The sequence below is a fragment of the Corvus brachyrhynchos genome, unplaced genomic scaffold (genome assembly GCF_000691975.1).
Source record: "Corvus brachyrhynchos isolate BGI_N302 unplaced genomic scaffold, ASM69197v1 scaffold55, whole genome shotgun sequence".
Classification (NCBI taxonomy): Eukaryota; Metazoa; Chordata; class Aves; order Passeriformes; family Corvidae; genus Corvus; species Corvus brachyrhynchos.
In genome coordinates this window covers 352,496-366,562 of record NW_008238314.1, presented here as the reverse complement: position 1 = coordinate 366,562, position 14,067 = coordinate 352,496, and the positions used below count along the sequence as shown (strand labels likewise).

Here is a 14,067-nt window from a genome sequence, read left to right as displayed (position 1 = left end):
AGGTGCCTCAGCAGCTGCCAGGTCCAGGAACTGCAGCTGCAAAAATCATCAGTTTCTCCATCTAACCTCAATTTAGTACCAATTTTTCAAGACTAAGGTGAATTCATGCTGCTGAATCTTTGCCTGTTTAGTGTGTGGGTGCACAGGCATAGTAGAGGAGTACATCCTCCACACAGCCAGCCAGCATTACATCACTGTCCTAAAGCATTTGCAGCTTCATGAAAAGGAAGAAATGCAGTATCTCTTCCTTTGGAGCAAGAAGCCAACTCCTTGCTGGCTATTTTTCACAAGAAGAATCTCTGACAATCATGCAGAGCAAGCAATTCCTAGTCAAGTAAATCCTTTGGAGACAGGCAGTCTATAAGCATCACCATGCATGCCCTGATTCTCTCTGCTCATTCTTCCCTCCATTCCCCTGTAAAGGCTGTTGTGCATTTTTGCCACCATAGGTTGCTCCGTTTTTCCATGGTAGTGTCGGTGTAAGAACAAAGGGGATGTGCATAGGGAAGGAGTGCTGGCCACTGTTAGGATAGGGAAGGAATAAATAGTTGCTTTCTTGGAATCTACAAACCATACTTCTTTAATAAGTTTCCCACAAGTCCAAAGTTTATTCGAAATGCACAAACTGACCAACAGTGACTCTTCGAAGCAGAATTTGGTTGTCCTTATTTGGTGGGAACTGTGACTGCCCCTCAGTTTAGTCCCAAACATGTCCCTCTACCCTTGACACAGGGAACGGCCTCTTCCATAACTTTAATGATACATTTCCTGCTTGTTGCTTTAGTCTGCCTGTCCTTGCTGTGGGTTTTTCTTGGCAAAACACTCAAGAAATGTATAAATCTCCTTTATACACAAATATTGAGGGAGTTTTATGGCCTTACTAGGCCAAATTTATCTCAGGCAGAGCTCTTTGTGTTCACACAATAAAAGGTTACTGATACTCCACCAATTTGCCTGATGAAAGGTGAATTGCTGGGTCAGAGGACACTGTGTCTACAAAGAAGATGTATAAAGTAATTCTGAAAGCTGCAGTACACAGCTTAATTTGATAATGACTTGGGAGGATAATGTTCCTAATGAATTTAGGCCAATCTGGGAGTTCTCTTTGACATAAATACTCCCACAAACCTTTGAAAGGAACATGGTGTAAACCCTACTGACTCTAAACATGGTGTGAACTGCTCTGAGGAGACATAGCAGACAAAGCAATAAGAACAGGCTTTCCTTAACATCCAAAGGGAATTCAGAATTCCCAAAAGCTGTTGTCACAAGCTTGAAGACAGAAAAGGGAGTGAAAAGGTGGGGAAAATCCTCCTTCCACTGTTCCCCCACATGTTGGGTACAATTATTAATATATAATACATCTCAACACATGCCAGGAAAAAAGCAAAACCCAGACCAAGCTTCTGCAGCTATTGCCACTACGATAGAATGCAGAAATTAAGGAACGTTTATTAACCAGTAAATGGAAAAGTATTTAAAAAGTAAAGCTAAATTTTGTCCCATCTTCCAAACTGAAGGTTATTACTAGGAATTACTAACTAGGAATTAATAATTACTACTAGGAATAATGAGGAATTACTAATGTGGTGTTACAGTGAGGCCTATGCAGCACTCTAAGAGCTACAAAGGGCGTAGAATCATAGAATCACAGAATATTTGACTTGGAAGGGACCCTTTAAAGGTTTTCTAATTCAACACCCTTGAAATGACAAGAACATATGCAACTAGACCAGGTTGCTATCCAGCCTGGTCTTGGACACTGCCAGGGATCCAGGGGCAGCCACAGCTTCTCTGGGCACCCTGTGCCAGGGCCTCCCTCCCCTCACAAGGAAGAATTTTGTCTGCATGTGTATCCTAAATGTCCCCTTCTTCAGTTTGAAGCCATTCCCCCTTGTCCTGTCACTGCAGTTTCTCATGAAGAGCCTCTCCAGCTTCCTTGTAGGCCCCATCAGACCCTGGAAAGTGCTGTGAGTGGTCCACACAACTTCTCTTCTCCAGGCTAAACAGCCCCAACTTTCTTGTCCTGTCTTCATAGATTCGCTACCATTAACTAAAGAAAGTGGTGCCAAGATGGAAATAATGCTTTGCATAATTGTTCTTGTTTTGTCCAGGAGAACCATGCCACGATATCTGTGCCCAAATTTCCTACCTCCACTTTCTCTGGATGACAGATGCTCCCATCTCCTGCTTTCCTTTCACTGGGCACACACTGCAGGTCAGCCTCTGCCTCCCCAGCTCCCGTCAGTGCCTCCTTCCCACTCACAGCTATTATCCCTCTGCAACAAGCCCTTCAAAACCCAGCTGGAATGCCCACAGGAAAATAAACAAATGAGGCTTGGCTATTAAGGCACTGTCCTTTTCAGCCAAGTCCCTATCGCTACAAACTCTGTCTGTATAAAGACCTCACTGGAATTTAGTGAGATTTCTTACTGACCTGGGGATATGCCTGATTAGGGTTTTTTTTCTGCAAGATCAGGACTCTTAGGTCAGTTTACACTTAGTCCTGAGTGTGTAGGAGTCCACCTTTCATAATCCAGCTCATTAAATGATATTTTAGCCTATGTAATGATCCAAAGTGCTCTTTTCATTGAAGTAAATACTTAATAAGGTCCACATCCTGCCATCAGCCTAGGCACTGATCTCCCACTTGAAAACAGTGGAGAGGTCTGTGTAAAATATCACTGTCAGGATATGGGTAATCACTGATCTTTTTCTGGCTTGCAGTAGGAGTAGAAATATGCTGTTTTTCTCATACTTAGCAGTTATTTGGTCTGAACTCATTATTTACCTGTATGTTATTAAGGGTATTTGAAAAGGCTTGTTTTCTTCAAATCCCTAAAGGGGAAGAAATCCACGCCAAGTTCTACCCACACATAATTATATATTTCTACAGCAGAACTGTTTGAAAAAAAGTCCCTTGTTTCAATACAGGGATAGAGAAAAATCTGTCTCCTTGCCAATTCCAGGAATCTGAAAAAAAAAAAAATTTGCTAACTTGAGTTCTAACAAAATATTGCTATCAAAATTCAATATTCATTTACCAACTTCTTACAAGAGGTAAGAATAAAGCATTGCTTCCTTAGACCTGAGCCTCTAGTAATAAATAAATTGTAATGGAAACACTGACAAGACAGGATATGAGGTTATCAAGGCTTTTATGGAGATACATTTCTCTAAAGGCACTCTTAGGTTATCCCTGTCCACTGTTGGTTTGTGTGAAATCTCTTTGTGAAAGCAGAAGAGAAGTGATCAGTATCTAATCACAGTGTGTGATCTACATTTTAAAAAAATATTTAAACACCATTTAGAGTCAGAAAGAGTAAAAGAGCAGAGAGAGGGAAAATCTCCCAAACCTTAATTTCAAGTCTATAGCACCAAATTATGATGTGATTTTAGGCTGTGCTTAATATCACTGCTTATTATGAGCTTCACAGCATGAAAGGGAATATGTGGAGCTGGAGGAGCGGAGAGACTTCTCCTGTTCCTTTTCTGAAGGCATATGCTTACTTGAGAATATCACCTTTCATTTTTAAGAAGTTACCAAACCTCAGGAATACAGAAAACCCTTGGAAGTGTGTCTTCAGTACAAAGAAGGAAAATTAAAGGCATCCCCATGTTTAAAAACTGGGTTTTTACCAGGGAAATGTAGAGGAGGGAGTAGCTGACAGATGTTTACAGGGCTGAGGTTAACAGTGCAGGATCTACACTCAGCTCTCTCCATCTGCAAAATTACCCTTCTGAAAGCAGACTACACAAAGGAGAAGAAGGGGGAGAAGGTGATAATTGAAGGAAACCTTACTCTTATATTCGAGAATAGAATCACAGAACCATTTAGATGGGAAAAGACTTTTTAAATCACCAGGTCAAACCATCACATAGAAGCAGTGGTATCTTCTGTTCTGTCCTTCCCTGACAAGACACCCTATCCTAAAGCTGGCACCAAACCATTTGGAGAACCAGTGTGACAAAAGCAGTGCAGATCATGAATAAAGAAAAAAATAAAGGAGAATATTTTAAACTAATTTTTTAAATACCCATCCGTGCATCAAAAATAGAATCAGCTTCCTGCTACATATGGAGTTTTACTCAAACACAAAACCCCTATGTGTGTTTTAACATACAGTCACCTTACTGTAAAACAGAATAAAACCTGTGGGAAAGGGGGAAGGAGAGATGGAAGTGCTTACATCACATAATCATCTCATGCCTCAGAGTCCAAAAACTGAATTAACTTCTCTTCCTACATACCTCCTTCTGGATTTTCAGCTGATTCAGGGAACAGAACTGGCTCACTCAAGGTTGGAAGAGGTTAGGCTGCACAGCTGCAAACAGGGGATGTGACAGGTCCATCTTCTAGTGGCTCTGTTCATCTAACCTGATTGAAATGCCACTTCTCTCACAGTGCAGGAACCATTTTCCTAAACCACTTGGGCTGTGAAAGTTTGCATCAGTGCCTTTCCTATGTGACCTTGAATAGCCCAAGTTTAAGCCATTAAATGAACATTTGAGGTAAGGAAATCTGGCCAGATTGAACTCCTCTCACCTTGCAACACTGCTAGCAGAGACACTTTTTTAATCAGACAGAGAGCAAACACTTAAAAAGTGATGGCATTTTGAACTAACTCGCAGGTTTATTGTATTGAGGCTGCAAATCTTGTTTGCCCAGAAAACAAATAATATTGTTCTTTCCCATTTAGTGTGGGAGATATTGCAGTCTCACAGATTTGAGATAAGGGCCATGTTTCCTTTATTAATTTTCCAGGCTCCCTCCCCAAAACTCTTACGGTTTGCAGAAAGAACTTTGACCCCCATCACCTCTGGCTCACTTCTGAGCCTCGCAGTCCTACCCCTCCCCTGAAATAATCTGCAAAACCATGACCACCTTCCTTTCTCCGTTTAATGGGGAGAGAACAATCCCAGCCTACAATGTGAACTCCCAGGTTTTGCTTTGATGTTTTGAATTAACTGATTTTCAAATCCAAGTCATTTAAAATCAACTTTTCAGTTGAGTAAATTTTATGATGCTAAAAATCAACCAACAAAAACCCACCAAACCCCACAAACACTGAAGTCACTGTTGGTACAAAAGTACCACCATGACATATCTGTGGTATGAATTATCCACAAAAAGGGACCAACATGGGTATTTGGAGTAAACAAACCAGTTAAATAATAGAAGAACTTCCATGAACACTCCAAATGAACCGAAAAGACCACTTAAGTCTGCAGGTTGTTCTGAAGCACCTGGCCTAACAAAGCTCACTTTCTTCCTGGTTTATGTTTTATGATGGTTTGGCTTCAATGCAGGGAAATTTCTGACCCATCCCTGCTTCCCTGAGCTCTTTCCCCACAACTTAACATTTAACTTTTGTGTGTGTGTGGACTTGTCAGTGCCTGAGAGAAGAATTTGATCAATTTAAACCAACATCAGGAGTGGAAAATGCAGTCCCAGCCTTCTCTTGTATTGGTACAAACATCCATGGCAAAACACAATGGAAATAGTTTAAAATTAACCTTTTTTCTCTCATTGTTTGGTGGGTTATAGTGTTTTTGAAGAGAAGAAAAAGTGAGTCCAACTCTAACTTGTACATTTAAAAAAAATAAACCTGGAGTTAATCAGATTTTAAGAAAACCTGATATAAATAGATGGCAATCACTATGAAATACATCAATTTTCTTGTTTCCTTGCAGAAGTATTCAGAGCATGTGAAAATAGCAGGCATGTGAGATTAGAGATAAACCTGCACAGTCACACACATTAGGCTGAAGGCCATTTTCCAGTCTTAAGAAAAAGATATTTAAACATTAAAATAAACTTGCCAGGGCATTACATGCAAATAATCACAATTAGCAAGAGATCCGAAATGCCATGGTTGGATTTCTGTACGATGCAAAGAACAAGGCAAAAGTGGGGAGATTTGTCCTCTCCAGCAGGTCACCAGCAAGATTTTTATGGTGAGAATTTAAATGGCTTGTTGCCTGTGCTGAATACTGTAGGTATCTTTTAATATGTCTCATGCACCATTGTCACCTTTCACCATCAATAACTTCATAATAAAAATGGATAACTTCATAATAAAAAAGGGAAAATAAAATATTATTATTGTTAATATTATTAATATTATTGTTGTCATAACATACAATTCCTGTGCATGACCTGAACCATTATCCTGCTTTGTCTAACAAAATTCCCAATAGACAACATGAAATGATCCTGTGTGCACATTCATTAATAAGCAGAAAGAAACACTTTCCAGTAGATGGAAATTGTGGAACTTTTTTTCTCCTGGCAGGCAATAGATAGGAAAACTTTAACTGAGCCAAAGCAAAAATGTCAAGCTGTTGTTATCAGAATTATAAAAATGTTATGGAAAGATGGTTTTTATTGATTTATGATGAGAAATGGGATTTTTTTGTTGCTTTTTTGTTGTTGCTTTGGAAATTACAGTGTCAGAAAAGGATGTCCACATGAGTCCATGAATCTCCCCTTCTTCAAGAACTTTTTCATTAGATGCAACTTAAAGAAAGTCCTCCAACACAACTTGGAAAATTCATTGCCTGAAACTCTCTGAATTCATGGCTGTCAGTAAATGCTCTGGGAAGACTTGAGCTTCTCTTTAATCTGCATGCCAATCAGTTTCCTTGGCCTCAGCACAGAATTTAATTGCATTCACTCTCAGGACGGAACAACCTTTCCACTCACAGCCCTGAAAATTCCTCCATCCTTCATACAGTTTTGCATTCGTATATATTTGTGTCTTTGTTGAAACGAGTTACTCATCTATGTGGCAAACAAACTTCAATACTGTCATGGAAACTTCATTTGTAAGAGTCTAAAAAGAATAACACAAAGGTACACAGGTACAGTAACTATTGGTATTATTGCTTCATGGCAGAAAAATTCAGATCAGATAATTCTTCTAAATTCATGGTTTTGATCAAGCTTCCCACAAGCAAACTTCATTAACGTGTTAAAAACATGCAGTCACCCACACATCTCTGCACAACCCATTCCTATTTCCACAAGGTGAGCTCTGCTGAAGGGTGGATGTATCTGCACAGAACAGGTCAGTTTAGCCCACAGTCCCACTCACCAGCAGTCATACGATTGTTTTAGCCCAGTATGAACCCTAAGATTTAAAAAATCCTTGTGAGAGGGGTTATTAATTAATGCTAAATGCCATTTGTTTGGGTGCTTTGAGGTTTCTTTTACCAGCCTTGTCCATGAGCAGAACTGTTTGTTCCAGCACCACCCAGAGCAACACTGTGGCCTTGTGTAAACATCGCATACTTGACAAAATTGCAAATTCTGTGAAATCTTAACACCTCAGTGAGATTTTTTACCATTGTGCTTGACTGAGCTCAGGTTATACCAGAATTAGCACTACTCCTTGCCAATCCTATGGATGAACTTTCCCCAGGAGTATTTTGTCTCTATAATCCGTTATCCCAGTCCATAACACACCTTTTCAGAATTAAGACCTCTAACTCAAATATACATTATCTCATTCTTCCAGCAAATTTTGTTCTCTGTGGCATGCAAAGCTTCCTACAGACACTCAAGTTTCCACATTGATGTGAAAAATTACGTATTTCTCTTTCCAAATTTGAGATTAATTCTGGAGAACTCTATTTGGTCAATCCCAGAACAAATCTGGAAGGGAAAAAAAAGGACAAGTTATGACCAGGGCTGTGTTTCCTCCCTTTCAAGCACCAGCTCTAGAAAGGTTTTATGATACTGAATACTGACCAATATTGCATATTTTGCAACATATTTTTCAGAAAACCAAAAGCAAATGAGCTCCCCTTCTCCCTGGCCCTTATTTCAGTGCATAAAATATCTAATTCTTTCAAGATCTGTAGCTTGAAGTACAATTTTTGCTTTCCAGGTTGTCTGGAATTCTCATTTTTTGAAGGATGGACTTCAAGGTAAAGCCATTGCAGTGTGAAAAGATTACCTTGTGTACCTTAGACCATGCTTGTTCTGCATTTTTAGGATGACCATAAAAATAGCAATTTGCCTGATTATTCAGTTCTGTGTGTAAAATGTCACCACTTCTGGCTGTTTGGCAACATTAGGTGTAACTAAATACCCAACTTCATAGCATAAGTGTGCAACACCTTGACAAAAGTGATGAATTTGTGAGGATTCATTGAGAAAATCCATTAGGTTTATACTGAAATTTGACAAGTTTATCAATTTGTTTGATCCTTAGTTAGTCAGAAAATAATTGTATTTACATATGACTGGATTTATCCAGTAAGTTGGGAAGGCTTCAATGTACTTGGCAAGAAGGGAAGCTTTTGGCAAAGAAAGATTGCATCTGCATTTGTAGATCTTATGGGGAAAAGTTGTGTCATCAGGGCAATATAATATGACACATTTCAGTGTTTCATTAACACCAGTACAAACACATGCAGGGCAAAGTTGCTATTTTTCAGTTCAGGCTTTTACACCTCCCATTTTTTTATTTCTTTTCCTTTTCAAAGAAGCCTTTCAAAGAAGTATTGATTCAAATCCATTTGTCATGTGTCTCAAATCCCTTTGTGACTTGGTACATGACACAGAGATATGTTAATAAACACACACGGGGCTGGTACTCAAGAGCTGCCACACCCCCAAAACAGATGACACCAAACATAATTGTTTCTTGTAGTTCCTGCAGAAATTAAACACTACATCCCTGGAAGTGTCCAAGGCCAGGCTGGGCAGGGTTTGGAGCACCCTGGGATAATGGAAGTTGTCCCTGCCCACATGTTCCCTGCAGGGGCATTGGAACAAGATGACCTGTAAGGTCCCTTCCAACCCAAACCATTCTATGACTCCAATTTTTTCTTTCCAGAAAAGTACATTATTCACACAGACAACATTAAAATTTAAGGAGTGGGTTAAAATTCAAATTAGAGAATGTACAATATAAAAAAGCATTTAATGTAGAAGTCTCCAGTGCTTGTAATAAGGTTCTTTGCCAAGATGTCCCATGTGTGAACCACATGAGCAAGGAAAACCACATGGAACAAGAGGCTGTGTCACATTAACTTTAAGTGTTTTTTCTGGTCCCTAGTGATATTTTTAAAATAGCTTTAAATATAGTTAATTTAGAGTAATTGTGAAGATATCTACTGCAAAAACTTTAGATAAGAAAGGTAAAGGAATTTAGGAAATAGGTGACATGATACAATCATTTGAGAGGGAAAAAGAATGGGAAGTAATCCTAATGAGTTACAAGATCATTACACAAAAATCTATGGATATTCTCAAATGTTCTGATGAAAAAGATTTTCAGTTCCTTTTCTCCCTTCATCCTTGTCCTTCCCATAAAACTTTACCATGACCTTTCTGGAGATCCCCAGCAACGGCAACCCCCCAGTCTCTCAGGGAAATCCATGGCAGCACTTAATCACTTTCATTAAGGAAAGAAAATATTTGTAGCAGGTAATTTGTTTTGATTATGTGATCCAACAGATGAGCTTATCTGTTCTCAAAAAATCCTTCTCTTACATAGACTAACAGCAGCATAGGACCCAGAAAATTGCCATTCAAGTGAGATTTACTGATTTAATCTAATTTTAGGCTCAAGGTCACAATATTTCATTGCTTGCCTCTCCATGTTTTACACTGGGTGGGCATGTAGTGGGCACCACACACAACACAGCCAAGGAAGGAAAAGCTGAATATTAGGATAAGGAGTTTGGAGCTAAATGATCCTTAAGGTCCCTTCCAACCCAGGCCGTTCTATGATTCTGTGTTCAAAATTAATCCTAATTAGTAGTAACTAATTAAGTAATACCACAGGGCTTCCCTCACAGTGACATTGGGAATCCAATGCTGGAGCTCAACCCATGAGGTACTGGGTGATTTTTCACCTTTATTTGAGTAGCATGAACAAAGGCCTGGCCATTCCCCCACTCACCCAGAATGCACAAAACCTTAATGACTATGAGTTCTTGCTTCCCACCCACACAGAGATCCCTCTCTGATTTCAGAGGGATCTGCAGGGAGAGTCGTCATTTGTGCTCAGTGTCAACAAATGAACCTTTTCATCTCCTTCAGTTATGATTTCTCCTCCCAAAAGCAAAGTCCTCCCCCAAACAGGCACTAATTATCTCCATGCCCTTCCCAGGAGGGGAGTGGGTTGATGACTTCCCCTCTGCTTCTGTTTCTCCTTGCTGTGCTTTGCCTTGCAGGACCCTCAGCTGCTTTTCCCATCTTTCAAAGGGCCACCAAGAAATCTCCTTTGTGCCTTCTGCTCACACTGCCAGAAACCTGGGATTATGTCCTGTCCTCCTCCCCTCAGGGCTCATGGGATGCAAAAGAGGAAGGCTGATGGAGACATCTGGCAAGGTTCTACCCACCTTACTGCTGCTCAAAACAGCATTGGTTCAAGGTTGCATAAAGTGTATTTAAAGAAGCAACTTACTTCATTCAAATAGACTAATTTATATTTCCCATGATTAAAAAAAAAAAGAAAAAAGAGAAAGGAAGAAAGGGCAATAGATCAGTTTTACCCAGATTAAAGTGAAATTAAATGGTATTTTTTCTGTGATTTCAGTGTGTTACACTTTCAGCATCTCAAGAATTGAATGTTAGATTAAATCCTAAGGAAAGAGAAAAAAATAAAAATATGTGTTTATATGGAGAGAGAGAGAAGGAGGGGTGTTCCTTTCTTGAAACAAAGTACATCACACAAAAAATAGCACACATCCAATGCTATTGTTCAGACAGAAATTTTGATTTCTCCTTCTATCCTGTGCTTTTAGTGGATTTAGTCTTTATTCTAGAAGTCTTGAGCTAATCACAACATGTTGAGAAGGTTATCCTTAGGAAAATGTATTGACAGAAGATCTGGGAGCTCTTTTTGGCATAAATACATCAGCATTTCAAGTGATCCTGTGAGACTGGAATCAGTGTCACTCCTTATAAATTAAAATTCCTAAGATTTCCTTCAGACCGTCCCTCTGCATGCTCAGTATCTCAGCTTGATGCTGCTTTATTCAATACTCCAAAATGACCATAATGCAGACACTGGAACTCGTGGATATGTTATGGGATGCTGCAGAGAACGTGAGCCCAGACAGGAAGCACTGCAGGTCATCCTGCCCTGATTAAGAGATCATAAACATCCTCAGCTGGGATGCACTAAGGACACATAAACTTCCTCTTAAATGAGAGCATTTTTGGTGTAAATGAACACCGTGAATCTGTTCTAGAACAACTGAGGTAATTCTGCACAGGAAGTCCCTAAGGGTTACCCTTTCCTTCAAGCAGAGCTCCTGCAGAGGAAAACCTGTCCTGATTTCCCTTTTTAAAGTTTACTATTATCTTTAAAATGGATTTCAGAGTTCAAGCAAGATCACTGAAGAGCAGCCACAATTCCTGACATTTCCAGTGAAGGATGCTTCAGAACAGAGAAGGGATCATTACATCTCTTTTTTTTGGTACATGACAAAGAAAATGGAAAAAAAAAAACTTAAAAAAAATAAGACACTCCTGGTTATGCAAGACTCTGATTCTTGGCCAGCTCTGGATCATAATCCCTATTATTTCAAAATATTTTGCTGGAAATTCTGCTGGAATCTTACTAAAGAAATAGCTGCACTGTTGGACTGCAACTTCCCTGCTTCTGAGTGCAACCTTCTCCATCATACTGGGGACTAGATTTCATCAGAGTATTCACCAGTATTTTTATGAAAACCCTGAAAGGAGAAAAGGTATAACTGTAAATAGAAAAAACCCCAAAACCAAACCAAACCAAACCAAACAGGTTTAAGGATTCTGTAATTTGTAGACAGTTCAATGGCATTTTCCATAAAGTCTGTTTAAATCCCAAATGGTCTTTCTGAATTCTGCTGAGAAGCTCAATATAAAATAACTTGGCAGTGAAACAAAAACAGACTCAAGGTTCAGTTCTGCAAAATTCTCTCTCCTGTGAGATCATCAGACATGACTGTAGCAGAGAGCAGCATGTTAATCTGGAATGACAGGGAATTTCAAGTGTTTGCCATATAAAACCCAGTAAAGCACCTTTAATGAGATAATTCATGGTGTTGGGACTACTTCAAAGTACAATCTTGGTGAATAAAATCCTTATCTAATTTTGAACACAAATGCACCCAGTGCATTGCTCTAATGCCGCTGTCCACAGGCTTCAGTGAGGAAAAGGTTTGTACTCCAGTCAAGACTTCTACAGAGCCCTTTGGCACAGCAGAAATCTATCTGAAATGGATGAGAAATATAAAACATAAGTTATACTATGACTTTTTAAACAGTGCCTTTAAAGTAAGCATACTGATAAAAATACTTTTTTTTTGTTATTTTCAAAATCAAGAAACTTCCACTTACCATCAGCCGAGCAAATGCTATTTGGCTATCAGAAGAGTCAGTATCATCAAAAGCAATGTTTTCTTGTGAGGAACCTTTGTCTTCCTTTTCAAATTGCACATTTTTACCTGATTGCTTCCTCATGAACAACCACAGTCAAGTTGGTTGCAAAGAGCACAAATATCCCAGAAGTGAATCATAATTCAGAGAAAAAAGCAAACAAACATACAACTGAAAATAAACTTTTTTCTTGCCTTGTTTTATCAGTCTCAGAAGATGGAAGCATTGTGACACAAACACATACCATTAGTTTCTTCAGGTGCACAAAGCCTGATACTAATTTAATTGAAGCCACATTTACTGCACAAGGGGCCTAACCCAAGTGCAACATTGGGGATAAGAATTATCACGGTCACTTCAGGTCAAAATTTAGCTCCTCACATCACTGCTATCTGAGGACACTCTCCCACATCCTCAATGCACAAATTTGCTTTAAGGTGATTCATGCAGCCCAAAAAGCAGTGGCACAGGGTGCCTAGAGAAGCTGTGGCTGCACCATCCCTGGAAGTGCCCAAGGCCAGGCTGGACAGGGCTTGGAGCGGCCTGGGATAGTGGAAGGTGTCCTTGCCATGGCAGGGGGTGGAACTGGATGGGCTTTAAGGTCCCTTCCCACCTAGGCCATTTCATGATCCAATGAACACACAGATATTGAAATACCTAAAAAACTGTTCATGTGTAAGTGCCCCCCAGAGTCATGTTCACTGTGGATACAGCAAACCTTGTGTCTTCCTTCAGGAAATATCCATGCATGAGCAGCACACATTCAGAATTCCAACACAGCTGCTCCAAACAGTGCTGCTGTAACACAGAAGATGATCTTGGCTGTGCAGGAGGATTTTTCTTCTGTGCATAAGGACTGTATGTGCCTGAGTCTAAATATGCACGTAATACTCCTGATAAAGTCAGCATGCTGGGCTCCCTTCCAAATGAGTTGTTTAAAACACACGGTATTGATGGATTGAGGATGCATGAACTGAGAACTATTTGGACTCCAACACATCTAATCATTTTCTGCTTGTAACAACATGTCTGAAGCAAAGCTCTTTTGACATCACTGAGTGTGCATTCTAGAATGTGCTGTGCAACAAAATCCAATAACAAAAGATGAAGACAAACCTGGAAAAAAAAAAGTTTACTGCCGTTTCTGCTCTGAAATTGAAAAAATGTGTTCCAGAGAAAGGCATTCTGGCTGATGAGCCGGTGCACACTTTCAGTCCAAGAACAGTACTGAAACTGGAGCTAAACCACAATAAAGATTTTATAAGAAAGCAAATCTGCATGATTGTTGACGTGGACTTTGCAAAACATTAGAAAAAACAAACCTTCCATGCAAAGTTCTGCTGCTTCTTAAATATCTGGCAAGCAAGAGTTGCAGGAGATTTGATGATTGATACCCATTCAGACACCCTCTTTATGTTTTAGCCCTTTCCCTAAGTCCTTTAAAAATACCTGCTGTACAAGTTTCAACATAGAATCTGAATATCCAACTATATTTGCATTTCTTTATGAGACAAAAGTGCAAATATTTGAAATAAAGAACCCTCACAGTTATGCCTACCTGATGCTCCAAACCCTCTGGGCTCATTATCTGATCCTGGTTTCAATCAATTAAATTTTATCAATTAATTTTGCCCGTGGAATATTTTTATAGTTGTTAATGTGAAGAACCTCAGGTGAACTTT

At 39.5% G+C, this 14,067-nt stretch overlaps 1 protein-coding gene across 1 annotated transcript in view; it reads right to left on the bottom strand.

The window, feature by feature from the left end:
* The window catches only part of LOC108446629, a 122,413-nt gene extending 109,944 nt beyond the window's left edge, over positions 1-12,469 (bottom strand). Inside the window, exon 1 of the mRNA XM_017733720.1 lies at positions 12,347-12,469. Coding sequence (XP_017589209.1) covers positions 12,347-12,469 — 123 coding nt within the window. The remainder of the gene's footprint in view (positions 1-12,346) is intronic.
* Between the last annotated feature and the right edge of the window lie 1,598 nt (positions 12,470-14,067).